At 47.0% G+C, this 14,042-nt stretch overlaps 1 protein-coding gene across 1 annotated transcript; it reads left to right on the plus strand.

Moving 5' to 3' along the window:
- The first annotated feature begins 2,207 nt into the window (after window positions 1–2,207).
- Window positions 2,208–7,435, plus strand: egr1 (early growth response 1). Its single transcript, XM_068043144.1, has 2 exons — window positions 2,208–2,660; window positions 4,918–7,435. Exons 1-2 carry the CDS (start codon window positions 2,489–2,491, stop codon window positions 6,612–6,614), a joined length of 1,869 nt encoding a protein of 622 aa, XP_067899245.1. The 5' UTR covers window positions 2,208–2,488; the 3' UTR covers window positions 6,615–7,435.
- Window positions 7,436–14,042: the final 6,607 nt, after the last annotated feature.

Consider the following 14,042-nt stretch of genomic DNA (forward strand, 5'->3'; position numbering starts at 1 on the left):
TGGGATCTCTCGCAGAGCTGTGCTGGGATCTCAAGTTTGTGCTGGGATCTCTCGCAGAGCTATGCTGGGATCTCTCGCAGAGCTGCGCTGGGATCTCAAGTTTGTGCTGGGATCTCTCGCAGAGCTATGCTGGGATCTCTCGCAGAGCTGCGCTGGGATCTCAAGTTTGTGCTGGGATCTCTCGCAGAGCTGCGCTGGGATCTCAAGTTTGTGCTAAGATCTCTCGCAGAGCTGTGCTGGAGTCTCAGGTTTGTGCTGGGATCTCTCGCAGAGCTGCGCTGGGATCTCAAGTTTGTGCTGGGATCTCTCGCAGAGCTGCGCTGGGATCTCAAGTTTGTGCTGGGATCTCTCGCAGAGCTGCGCTGGGATCTCAAGTTTGTGCTGGGATCTCTCGCAGAGCTGTGCTGGGATCTCTCGCAGAGCTGTGCTGGGATCTCAAGTTTGTGCTGGGATGTCTCGCAGAGATGCGCTGGGATCTCAAGTTTGTGCTGGGATGTCTCGCAGAGCTGCGCTGGGATCTCAAGTTTGTGCTGGGATGTCTCGCAGAGCTGCGCTGGGATCTCAAGTTTGTGCTGGGATGTCTCGCAGAGCTGCGCTGGGATCTCAAGTTTGTGCTGGGAACTCTCGCAGAGCTGCGCTGGGATCTCAAGTTTGTGCTGGGATCTCTCGCAGAGCTGCGCTGGGATCTCAAGTTTGTGCTGGGATCTCTCGCAGAGCTGCGCTGGGATCTCAAGTTTGTGCTGGGATCTCTCGCAGAGCTGCGCTGGGATCTCAAGTTTGTGCTGGGATCACTCGCAGAGCTGCGCTGGGATCTCAAGTTTGTGCTGGGATCACTCGCAGAGCTGCGCTGGGATCTCAAGTTTGTGCTGGGATCTCTCGCAGAGCTGCGCTGGGATCTCAAGTTTGTGCTGGGATGTCTCGCAGAGCTGTGCTGGGATCTCTCGCAGAGCTGCGTTGGGATCTCAAGTTTGTGCTAGGATCTCTCGCAGAGCTGTGCTGGGATCTCTCGCAGAGCTGTGCTGGGATCTCAAGTTTGTGCTGGGATCTCTCGCAGAGCTGTGCTGGGATCTCAAGTTTGTGCTGGGATCTCTCGCAGAGCTGCGCTGGGATCTCAAGTTTGTGCTGGGATGTCTCGCAGAGCTGTGCTGGGATCTCAAGTTTGTGCTGGGATCTCTCGCAGAGCTATGCTGGGATCTCTCGCAGAGCTGTGCTGGGATCTCTCGCAGAGCTGTGCTGGGATCTCAAGTTTGTGCTGGGATCTCTCGCAGAGCTGTGCTGGGATCTCAAGTTTGTGCTGGGATCTCTCGCAGAGCTATGCTGGGATCTCTCGCAGAGCTGCGCTGGGATCTCAAGTTTGTGCTGGGATCTCTCGCAGAGCTATGCTGGGATCTCTCGCAGAGCTGCGCTGGGATCTCAAGTTTGTGCTGGGATCTCTCGCAGAGCTGTGCTGGGATCTCAAGTTTGTGCTGGGATCTCTCGCAGAGCTGTGCTGGGATCTCTCGCAGAGCTGCGCTGGGATCACTAAGCTGTCCTGGCGGCTGCTCCAGGAGGCCCAGCCTGAGCTTCATTGGCAGGCGGCTTCTCACGGCTCACAGGGGCTGGGCCCGGCCAGGCCTGGAGCTGCTCCCCGGCTCGGCTCGGCTCACTGGGGCTCGGCTCGGCTCGGCTCAGCTCAGCTCACTGGGGCTCGGCCTGGAACCGCTCCCTGGCTCGGCTCGGCTCGGCTCACCGTGGCTCAGCTCGGCTCGGCTGCTCAGCACTTTATCTTTCTGTCTCTCGCTCTCCTGCCGGAAGCTCCATATTTGGGCTGAGACCTGGACCCGCCGGATGCCCAAATATGGGCGCGGGGAGCGGCGTGACCAAATATGGAGTGGCGAAGCCCGGGATCTTCCGGGAAAGTTGGCAGCGCTCGGTGAGCCAGGCGGTTCGGGAGACCCCGGGGATCCGGAATGGGGAACACGGGGTGGTGTGTGGGTGCTGGTCCTGCAGCACTGGGTGCTGGGGTGGAGGGAGATCCTCAGGACAGCCCGGGCGGAGGAGGAGGTTGAGGGGGGGGGGGTGCTCCCCGGGCTCGGCTGATCGCCCAGCTGCGTCACGGAGTGCCGGCCTGGAGTGGAACAGGAGCTGCCCAAACATGGGCTTCCTGCTCTCCATATATGGGCATGTACGTCATGGCCTGGGCTGAGCGGAACCCGCTAAATAGCCGCGGCTCCCAATGCTGCCGAGGAAAGCATTAATTCAGCGGGGGAGGAGAGACACACAGAGAGAGCACAGCACAGTTACAGCAACAGCAACAGGAGAGAGGACAGCAGAGCAGCCCGGCTCCACGCTACTCCGCTCGGCACCGCACGGCACAGCCTCTGCCAAATAAACATACCGGCCTCCCCCAGCCCATCCTGGGCTCCTCAGTGCCCTGTCCCCGGGCTCCTCAGTGCCCTGTCCCCGGGCTCCACCGCTCTCTTGTGTTGGACTGTGAGATCGAGTCGCGATGGTGACTAAGGCGGAGATCATGTCCCCCCTGCTCACGGACCCACTCTACCATTCTGTGGACGCCTACCCGAAGCTGGAAGATGTGATGATGACGGGCACTTTAGTCACAGCTTCCACCGACCAGCCGTTCTATGGGGAAGCCCTGGAGCAGTTCGAGCATCTATCAGCAGGTGAGTCCCCGGCAGCCCGGCAGCCCCGCACCGTGCAGCCCGGCGGGCATCACACTTCATCCTGCACCGTGCTCCGCTCCGACTGCGGACCCGACCTGGCAGTAACTCGGTTCGGCTGAGCTCAGCAAGCCCCTGCGCTAACATTAGATGTAATTAAGAATGACATTGATGTACAGTGTACCAGGGACATGAATTGGTGGGTGGTGACCCTTTAAGAAGCTTTCATTTGCTTTTAGATGGAACTGTTAAATCATTGAACACATTGAAAATCTTGCGACCTACGTTATTTATTACTGTACATCGCCAGGAAACACCGCCCGCGGAGCAAGCGAGAGGGCAGGGATTTCCTAGAGAGTGCATAGCACCGACATACACAGAAGAATCCATACATTGACACACAACATATAAACAAGCAGAACACAGTGAAATATACACAGATATAAACACGGTGAAATATACACAGATATAAACAAGGGGGAACACGGTGAAATATACACAGATATAAACAAGGGGGAACACGGTGAAATATACACAGATATAAACAAGGGGGAACACGGTGAAATATACACAGATATAAACAAGGGGGAACACAGTGAAATATACACGGATATAAACGGAGGGGGGGGGACATGGTGAAATATACACAGATACAAACGGAGGGGGGGGGACATGGTGAAATATACACAGATACAAACGGAGGGGGGGGGACATGGTGAAATATACACAGATACAAACGGAGGGGAACACGGTGAAATATACACAGATGCAAACGGAGGGGGGGGGGACATGGTGAAATATACACAGATACAAACGGAGGGGGGGTGACATGGTGAAATATACACAGATACAAACGGAGGGGAACACGGTGAAATATACACAGATACAAACGGGGGGGGGGGGGACATGGTGAAATATACACAGATACAAACGGAGGGAGGGGGACATGGTGAAATATACACAGATGTAAACAAGGGGGAACACGGTGAAATGTACACAGATATGAGGGGGAACACGGCGAAATGTACACAGATATAAACGGGGGGGGGGGAACACTGAAATATACACAGATATAAACAGGGGGGAACACGGTGAAATGTACACAGATATAAACAAGGGGGAACACGGTGAAATATACACAGATATAAACAGATAAATGGGTGGTTGTTGGTCGGCACAGACTCGGTGGGCCGAAGGGCCTGTTTCAGTGCTGTATCTCTAAATAAATAAAAAATATAAACAAGGGGGGAGCACGGTGAAATATACACAGATATAAACAAGGGGGGGAACACAGTGAAATATACACAGATATAAATGGTGGTGGAACACGTGAAATGTACACAGATATAAACAAGGGGGGGGAACACGGTGAAACATACACAGATATAAACAAGGGGGAACACAGTGAAATATACACAGAAAGAAACAAGGGGGATAACACGGTGAAATATACACAGATATAAACAAGGGGGAGAACACGGTAAAATATACACAGATGTAAACAAGGAGGAGAACACGGTAAAATATACACAGATGTAAACAAGGAGGGGAACACGGTAAAATATACACAGATGTAAACAAGGGGGGAACACGGTAAAATATACACAGATGTAAACAAGGGGGGAACACGGTGAAATATACACAGATGTAAACAAGGGGGGAACACGGTAAAATATACACAGATGTAAACAAGGAGGAGAACACGGTAAAATATACACAGATGTAAACAAGGAGGAGAACACGGTAAAATATACACAGATGTAAACAAGGAGGAGAACACGGTAAAATATACACAGATGTAACCAAGGGGGGAACACGGTAAAATATACACAGATGTAAACAAGGAGTGGAACACGGTGAAATATACACAGATGTAAACAAGGAGTGGAACACGGTGAAATATACACAGAGATAAACGGGCGGGGGAACACGGTGAATTATACACAGGTAAAAACAATAGAGATCTGAAGTTGTTCAGGTCTCTAATAATGGGACCCAGTGAAATATACACAAATAAACAGGGGGGACCACAATGAAATTTACACAGTTATAAACAAGGGGACCCAGTGAAATATACACACAAATAAAGAAGGGGACACGGACACAGATACAACATACAAATGCTGACACACACAGAAACGCGCGCATATTAATGTTTACATAAAACACATTGTCAGGCAATGAGATTATGTCCGCTAGATCTTCTCTCTGACGGTTGTTTGATGCATTCTATTAAAATGATTTTCCTTTCTCGTTCCAGATACATTTACAGATATTTCACCGGGCGGTGAGAAATCCCTCATTGAATCGTACTCGGCCCAGAACTGCCGCCTTCCATCGATCGCCTATACAGGTCGTTTCTCACTGGAGCCCGCGTCCAGCAATAACAGCCTATGGCCCGAGCCACTCTTCAGCCTGGTCAGTGGCATCGTCAGCATGAGCGCTCCTTGTACAAACTCGGCTTCCTCCAGCCAGCCCATGAGCTGCTCTGTCCAGCAAAGCGACTCCAACTCAATCTACTCCGCCCCTTCAACCTTCAGCAACTCCAGCACCGACATCTTCACAGATGGCCAGGCTTTCCCCACCCCCGGGAACTCCATCCAGTACCCGCCTCCGGGTTACTCCAACACCAAGAACTGCAGCACAAACTTCCAGGTGCCAATGATCCCGGACTATATGTTTTCCCAGCAGGAGGACATCACCATGAGCAGCACTGAGCAGAAACCTTTCCAGACACTGGAGCCCAGAGCTCAACCTTCCCTCATCCCACTGTCCACTATCAAAGCGATCGCCAACCAGAGCAGCTGTCCCGAACTTAAGAACACCAACACTTACCACTCTCAACTGATCAAACCTTCCCGACTGAGGAAATACCCAAACCGGCCCAGCAAGACCCCACCTCATGAGCGACCCTACGCCTGTCCCATGGAGACTTGTGACCGCCGATTCTCCAGATCTGATGAACTCACTCGCCATATCCGGATTCACACCGGCCAGAAACCCTTTCAGTGCCGCATCTGCATGAGGAATTTCAGCAGGAGCGACCACCTAACCACTCACATCCGCACACACACCGGCGAGAAGCCGTTCGCCTGCGAAATCTGCGGGAGAAAGTTTGCCAGGAGCGACGAGAGGAAAAGGCACACTAAGATTCACCTGAGGCAGAAGGAGAAGAAAGCAGAAAAGGCCATGTGTATCTCCAGCTCCACTCCGCCGACAATCTCTTTCCAATCCCCAGTCACCAGCACATATCCCTCTGCAGTAGTGAGCACCTCCTTTGAATCCCCAGTCACCAACACATATCCCTCTGCAGTAGTGAGCACCTCCTTTGAATCCCCAGTCACCAACACATATCCCTCTGCAGTAGTGAGCAACTCCTTTGAATCCCCCATCACCAACACATATCCCTCTGCAGTAGTGAGCAACTCCTTTGAATCCCCCGTCACCAACACATATCCCTCTGCAGTAGTGAGCAACTCCTTTGAATCCTCAGTCACCAACACATATCCCTCTGCAGTAGTGAGCAACTCCTTTGAATCCCCCGTCACCAACACATATCCCTCTGCAGTAGTGAGCAACTCCTTTGAATCCTCAGTCACCAACACATATCCCTCTGCAGTAGTGAGCAACTCCTTTGAATCCCCCGTCACCAGCACATATCCCTCTGCAGTAGTGAGCACCTCCTTTGAGTCTCCAGTCACCACCACATATCCCTCTGCAGTAGTGAGCACCTCCTTTGAATCCCCCGTCACCAGCACATATCCCTCTGCAGTAGTGAGCACCTCCTTTGCATCTCCAGTCACCAGCACATATCCCTCTGCAGTAGTGAGCACCTGCTTTGAGTCTCCAGTCACCACCACATATCCCTCTGCAGTAGTGACCAACACCTATCCATCAGTGACCTCACCCCCCTCTGAGATGCCATCCACTCGAACACCAAGGACAATAGAGATCTGAAGTTGTTCAGGTCTCCAATAATGGACTTGTTTTTATATAAATAAACTTTGCCTTGCTATCGTGTACTTGTGCCAAGCATTCTCCCTCTCACCATTCTGCAGGTACTGTTCATGTGAAGATTGTTTAATGGGGAAAAAAAAAGCCTTGCATATTCCATCCTGTATTATTTGGAGTTGAAGGGCATTAGGTAAATGTTTCTATCGTGCAATGCTGTCATCAGTCCCTTTAAACAAAACAAATTGCACTTGGAATGCAGTGAGGTGGCAGCATGTGCAGGAGATATCTTTAATTCTGTGGAGATCACCTCAGTACTGGCCAAGTGACAGAACTTTGCTTTGTCTTTCAGTTGGTTTAAAAGTTATGAGAAATCTGTGTGCCTTTTATGCACATAAAAGCTTGCTGACGTGTGTGTCTGTTAGTGGATGCATGGCATCAAAGCCTTAAAGGTGAAAGGGGAGAGAAGGTCACTAAAGGCACTTTGCAGAAAAAGGGAATGTCAGAGGGAAGGGAAGAAATGCCAGAAACATTTCTTTCGAATGTAAGCAAAAAAATATCTAAAGTATATTTTTGTAATCTAAGTGTAAATAGATTCAGAGCCCGGATGTTACTGTTACCTACCGAGTAGGCGTGTATTTTTTGTATGTTTTCAACATGCGTTTTACCTGGTGGATACATTTCAACATAGTGTTTGTAAACGGAGCGCCTGACTGTTCTCGCTTCTTACACATTGGAATGCGCTTTACTGCCAGTTGGATATTTGGTGTACAACGTATCCTCAAGAAAAAAGAAAAATAAATCTTCAAAAGATTTTATCTCTTTAAGTTTGTCTGATTATCTACTTGGCTCCTGGTTGAAATGTGCTAGATCCAGATACATTCACACCCCAAAGAAAAACAACACCTCCCCAAACAGATAGATTCACTCCCTCTCGAGGAAGGACTGAGGCTGTGCCTTGCTATTTCTACAGCCCTTTATGGCCACTGAGAGGAGACACTGATGACAATACAGTCTGCTGCCAGCAGGCAGTCTCCAAGATGCTGCTGCCCTCCCAACTAACAGGGAGCCTGTTCAATGCCTGGAAGATTGCAGCAATGTCCACAAATTTTGTCCCCAAGTGGCCAATTAATTGTCCTAATTCACAACCTGCTGCTGCCAGGGTGGTGGGAGGGGGGACGGTGGATAGCCTGTGCCACTTTGACCCCACCTCCAAGCCCATTTCTGTGGTACTTGGATGATTCTGCTCATTCACAGCAAAACAGACACATTCCCTTTTCAGACAGAAACATTCACTCCCCAGACAGAAACATTCACTCCCCAGACAGAAACATTCACTCCCCAGACAGAAACATCCACTCCATAGACAGATACATTCACTCCCCAGACAGAAACATTCACTCCCCAGACAGAAACATTCACTCCCCAGACAGATACATTCCCTCCCCAGACAGAAACATTCACTCCCCAGACAGAAACATTCACTCCCCAGACAGAAACATTCACTCCCCAGACAGATACATTCACTCCACAGACAGAAACATTCACTCCACAGACAGAAACATTCCCTCCCCAGACAGAAACATTCACTCCACAGACAGAAACGTTCCCTCCCCAGACAGAAACATTCACTCCCCAGACAGAAACATTCCCTCCCCAGACAGAAACATTCACTCCCCAGACAGAAACATTCCCTCCCCAGACAGAAACATTCCCTCCCCAGACAGAAACATTCACTCCACAGACAGAAACATTCCCTCCCCAGACAGAAACATTCCCTCCACAGACAGAAACATTCCCTCCACAGACAGAAACATTCCCTCCCCAGACAGAAACATTCACTCCCCAGACAGAAACATTCCCTCCCCAGACAGAAACATTCACTCCACAGACAGAAACATTCCCTCCCCAGACAGAAACATTCACTCCACAGACAGAAACATTCCCTCCCCAGACAGAAACATTCACTCCACAGACAGAAACATTCCCTCCCCAGACAGAAACATTCACTCCACAGACAGATACATTCACTCCCCAGACAGATTAATTTCCTCCCCAGACAGATTCATTTCCTCCCCAGACAGATACATTCCCTCCCCAGACAGAAACATTCACTCCACAGACAGAAACATTCACTCCACAGACAGATACATTCCCTCCCCAGACAGAAACATTCACTCCACAGACAGAAACATTCCCTCCCCAGACAGATACATTCACTCCCCAGACAGATTAATTTCCTCCCCAGACAGATTCATTTCCTCCCCAGACAGATACATTCACTCCCCAGACAGAAACATTCACTCCCCAGACAGATACATTCACTCCCCAGACAGAAACATTCACTCCACAGACAGAAACATTCATTCCCCAGACAGAAGCATTCACTCTTCAAACAGATACATTCCCTGCCCAGACAGATACATTCACTCCACAGACAGAGACATTCATTCCGCAGACAGATGCATTCACTCTTCAGACGGAAACGTTTACTCTTCAAACAGATACATTCACTCCCCAGACAGAAACATTCACTCCCCAGACAGAAACTTTCACTCCCCAGACAGAAACATTCACTCTTCAAACATATACATTCACTCCCCTGTTATGGACAGATGAGAAGTGCTGTGGGTGACTTCCAATTTTTACCTCTCAACTGACCACAGTGTTTTAAAAATAGTGTTTAAGTCCTGGAATGCTTAAAGGTCAAATAAATAGACAAACAACAGAATTTCTCATAGGTTAAAAAAGAAAGATAATATTTATTTTTGCACAATAACCAAAATATATTCACGACTTCACCCGCTCATGAATTCACACACACACATACACAGATCAACACAGACCATCAACACCAGCACCCACACACACACGCTGATACACACACACATCCCCCACCCCCACACACACACACCCCACACACACAGATCAGCACACACATCTACCCCCCCCCCCCCCCCCACACACACACACACACAGATGTTATTTCACACCTATTATTTTGGCCTTGGCTTCGGAGTCAGTCTGTCGACAAAAGTCTTTATTAGTGCCATTCCTGCAGATATGAGTTGTTAGTTTGGAATGGAGAGGAACTTGCAGTGGAAGAGGGAGGATCCAGTTTTTATGGTCCATATGGGTACCAATGGCATAGATAGGACTAGGAAAGAGTTTCTGCACAGAGAGCTAGGGGCTAAATTAAAAAGGTAATGACCTCTGCATTATTACCTGAGGCACGAGCAAATTGAAGTAAGGTCATTAAGATTAGAGAGTTAAATGCATAGCTCAAAGAAGGGTGTGGGAGAAATAGGTTTCGATTCATGGAGCACTGGCACCAGTACTGGGGAAAGTGGGAGTTGTACAGTTGGGATGGTCTTCACGTGAACCGTGCTGAGACCAGTGTTCTGGCAAGTTGTATAACCAGGGCAGTAGAGAGGTCTTTAAACTAAATAGTGGGGACGAGGGATCAAGTCAGAGAAGATATGATAAATCAAAGAGAGAGGACAAGGCAAGCGAGCAAAGCAGCAATAAGGGAAATAATAATCAGAGTATGGCAGGAAGGGACAGAATGTACAAAATTAAGAGTGTTTAAGCAGGTTGTGTAAATACTAGCATCCATAACAAAACAAATGAATTGATATCTCAAATAGAAGTAAATATGTATGATCTGATAGCCATTACAGAGACATGGCTGTAAGGTAACAAAGGCTGGAACCTGAATATTCAAGGGTACATGACATTTCAGAAGGACAAGAAGCTAAGGAAAGGTGGAGAGGTTGCTCTGTCAATTAAGGATGACATTAGCACGATAGAGAGAGGTGACCATAGTTCTAAAAATCAAGATGTAGAATCAGTTTGGGTTGAGATAAGAAATAGTAAAGGTAGGAAGTCACTTGTGGGAGTAGTTTATAGGCTCCCGAACAGTAACCATACTATAGGATTGGGTATACAGGAAGAAACAATGGTACAGTGAGAAAGGTACAGCAATAATCATGGGTGATTTTAATCTGCAGATAGATTGGACAAATCAGATTGGCAAAGGTACCCTGGAAGATGAGCTCATGGAATCTTTTTGGGACAGTTTCCTGGAGCAGCATGTTATAAATTACTTCAGTTGGTGCCCGAAAACGTGGTCGTGTTGTTAACAGAATCCTGTCCTTATATGTTAGTCTTGAATGTATATTTTAGATTTGTAAGTACTGAAGGAATATTTTCTGTCTGTGTTATTAAGATCCCGACTTAAGAATCTAGAGATGGCAAACTCTTGCTCACAGTTTGTGGATCTTAAATCAGAACTCCCTCATTCCACTTTTGAGGTTTGGAAATTTCCTTTAAAGTTCCCTTTAAATCCTAATTGAGATTAGGTCCTGACACATTTTCAGTATGCTGAAACTGCAGCATTACAGTATGCTTTTGAAAAGGCAGACCCTATTAAGCCCACATTAATTTGTACAGATAGTGACTATTGTAAACGGGCTTACAATCAAGACCTTGTGTTCTGGGAGCAAGCAGGCTTTACCAATTATAAAGGTAAACCCATAAAACACAAGTCATTGTGGGAAGATATTCTCCATTCGTGAAAGGAGAAACGTAATTGTCAGGTAATTCATGTACCCGGGCATACCACTGGTTCAGTACATTCAAAGGGCAACAGTCTTGCAGATGGACAGGCAAAACATTCAGTCTGCATGACACCCCGTCAAGAGGGGCCTGTCATAGTTAATGTAATCACTAGGGCAGAACAGACACCGAATCAGGATGAGGAACTGATTCAGCTATTAGACCCGATGAAAGAGAATCCAAAAGAATATCCATCAAAGTACTTCTATTCGGAGACCCCAACTAAGTTGCCCAAGGGAGTCTGGGAGGTACTCCCGAGTCACAAACAAGAACAGCTTGTAAAATAAGCTCACAAGGGTATCGGTCAGGCACATAGTGGTGCCCAAACAATATTCTGTAAATTGACTCCTTTATATTGGTGGCCAGGCATGCTTAAAGCCTGTAGAATATATGTGGCAAATCGTGAGCCATGTAATTTGATCAACAAACCATTACTTAGTAAACCGCTACCATTGGCTCAATGAAGAAATTTTTTGTTGACTTCATTGGACCACTACCTCCCAGCATTGGAGTATAAACATGTTCTTGCTGGTGTTGATGCCTGCACTTCTTTTTGTTGGCTGGTCCCCACAAAATCTGTTTCAGAAACTGCACTTGTCGTTGCTATTAGTGACATTATTACTGTAGCTGGTGTAACCAAAATCCTACAGTCTGATCAAGGCGAAGCCTTTGTTTCCAAGGTTTTCAAAGACGATTGTGTGCAAAGGGAGATTGAGTTAGAGCACAGCACATCACGTCATCCTCAGTCAGCGGGACTGGTAGGACATAAAAACCAGGAAGTGAGATGACTATTGACCAAACTGTTGAGAATAAGTGGGCTGCCATCATTCCGGAAGTACAGTTATCACTAAATAATGTGCCCATGTGCGCATCAGGGACAGTGTTCCCTAGAACACCATATTATTTAATGTATGGTGTTGAAATGCATACACCACTTACTCGCTGTTCTTTTATTGCCTCTACGCTTTCTGACTCCTTGACCCGACAGCAACAACTAGATTTGAAACAAGAAATAACAGATCAACTTCATGAAACTGATCAGACGATCAGAGCGAAGACTAGACAAAAACAGGTAACTAACAAAGCTTGGCAACATGTAACTGGGGAGTGGGTCCAGGAGAGAAAGTTTGAACAGAAACCTGGTTTGAGACCTAAGTGGAAGAAACCTGTTCAAATACATTCTGTTATTAATGAAAGAACTGTCAAAATATTTGCTAACCAGCCGAATGGCAAGTACTCTTTAAAAATTGTCTCTGGAGACAACCATAAGAGGTGTTCTGAAGAGTACAGGAATGGAGGAACAGTACAAGATGCAGTCGTACACTGTCTTTCAGGACCCAGCCTGGAGGATGGCATCAGAAACGGCGCTAATCGAACTCAAACCAACTGCGTCAATAAATGTTCCTCACCCACGCAGGACCTCACAGTGCCTCAAAGGTTCGTTTCACAGGGAACCACACGGCGCAACGAGCGATAGAAAAGTCACAACGACAGAAGAAGGAAACACTGTGGAAAAGAAATGAAGTTCTGCAGACTCTCAGAGATGGGACTTGCTCTTGTGTAAAGCAAGAATTAAGATACTGTGAGATTCTTTTGTTAAAGATCTTCTGGATGCAAGCACTGCATGTGACATGCCAGAAATAGCTTACTGCTTGAACACCTTACCCTATGCGATTTCTTGCAGAGAAGCAGAAATAGAACATTTTACTGCTTTTGCCCTGAGTGATTTTGGAGGCAAGGTAATGCAAATGATGTTCAAATTCATCATAACATTGGAAGAGTGCGATGGTACTAGGGAAAACATGGTGGAATGTTTTTTCTTTGTATCGCCATGTTAGCTTCTGATGTACTGTACACCTGTTATAAAGATAATCAGGTTTTGAATAACACTTCTATCCAGGTGACCTCAGAATTCCCTAATGTTCAGCTCTTTTCATTTTATTCCTGGTATGAGGACGTTGGCTGGAATATGACTGAAAATGGACGAAAACGCATTTTATCTCTACAGGACTTTATATGTTTAAGATCAAGCAACAGCTATGGAATCTTACTTCTCTACCTCATCACATGGTTTCATTCATTGCTCATTCATGTGCGACATGTTGCAATACAGTTATCTTATTGAATATTTTGCGACCTCAGATCGTGGATGCTTCGGATAGTTTTATTCTGAACTTTGCTCTGGAATTAAAAGATTTATTTTTGGAAAATTTAGATGTTCCATGTAAAAATGCGGACTATGATTTTTGTCAATGTAGTCTTTTGTATTATTGTAATAATATAAAAGCAAAATACTGCGGATGCTGGAAATCTGAAACAAAAACAAGAAATGCTGGAATCACTCAGCAGGTCTGGCAGCATCTGTGGAAAGAGAAGCAGAGTTAACGTTTCGGGTCAGTGACCCTTCTTCTTTTGTATTATTGCCCTGTTTCACGTAATAGGTTAGGAGATTTTATTGAATGTTTATATTTTAGGCATTGTTTAGTTTAAACAATCTATTTTCATTGTTCACCTTTATATGGGTTAAGAGGGGGTTGTGATGGAATATAGGTATAATAAGCTTAATTAAGTAAAATTTGGAAATAGTTAGTGTATTGTGCCTTTTAGAGTTAGAGATTGAATGGATGGTCAGTTTTCAGAACTCACTGTAGACTGCAGGAAGATATCATTGGACTGGTCAGGTGGGCAGAAAAGTAACAAATGGAATTCAACCCAGAGAAGTGTGAGGTGATGCATTTAGGGAGGTCAAACAAGACAAAGGAATACACAATTAATGGGAAAATACTGAGAAGTATACAGGAAGTGAGGGACCTTGGA

The sequence above is a fragment of the Heterodontus francisci genome, chromosome 12 (genome assembly GCF_036365525.1).
Source record: "Heterodontus francisci isolate sHetFra1 chromosome 12, sHetFra1.hap1, whole genome shotgun sequence".
Lineage (NCBI taxonomy): Eukaryota > Metazoa > Chordata > Chondrichthyes > Heterodontiformes > Heterodontidae > Heterodontus > Heterodontus francisci.

Bases quoted from the DNA above. Each gene is read 5' to 3' on its own strand.
- egr1 (XM_068043144.1), top strand. From the start codon at position 2,489: ATGGTGACTAAGGCGGAGATCATGTCCCCCCTGCTCACGGACCCACTC. The intron at 2,661-4,917 runs GTGAGTCCCCGG...TTCTCGTTCCAG, and splicing joins GTTCGAGCATCTATCAGCAG to ATACATTTACAGATATTTCA.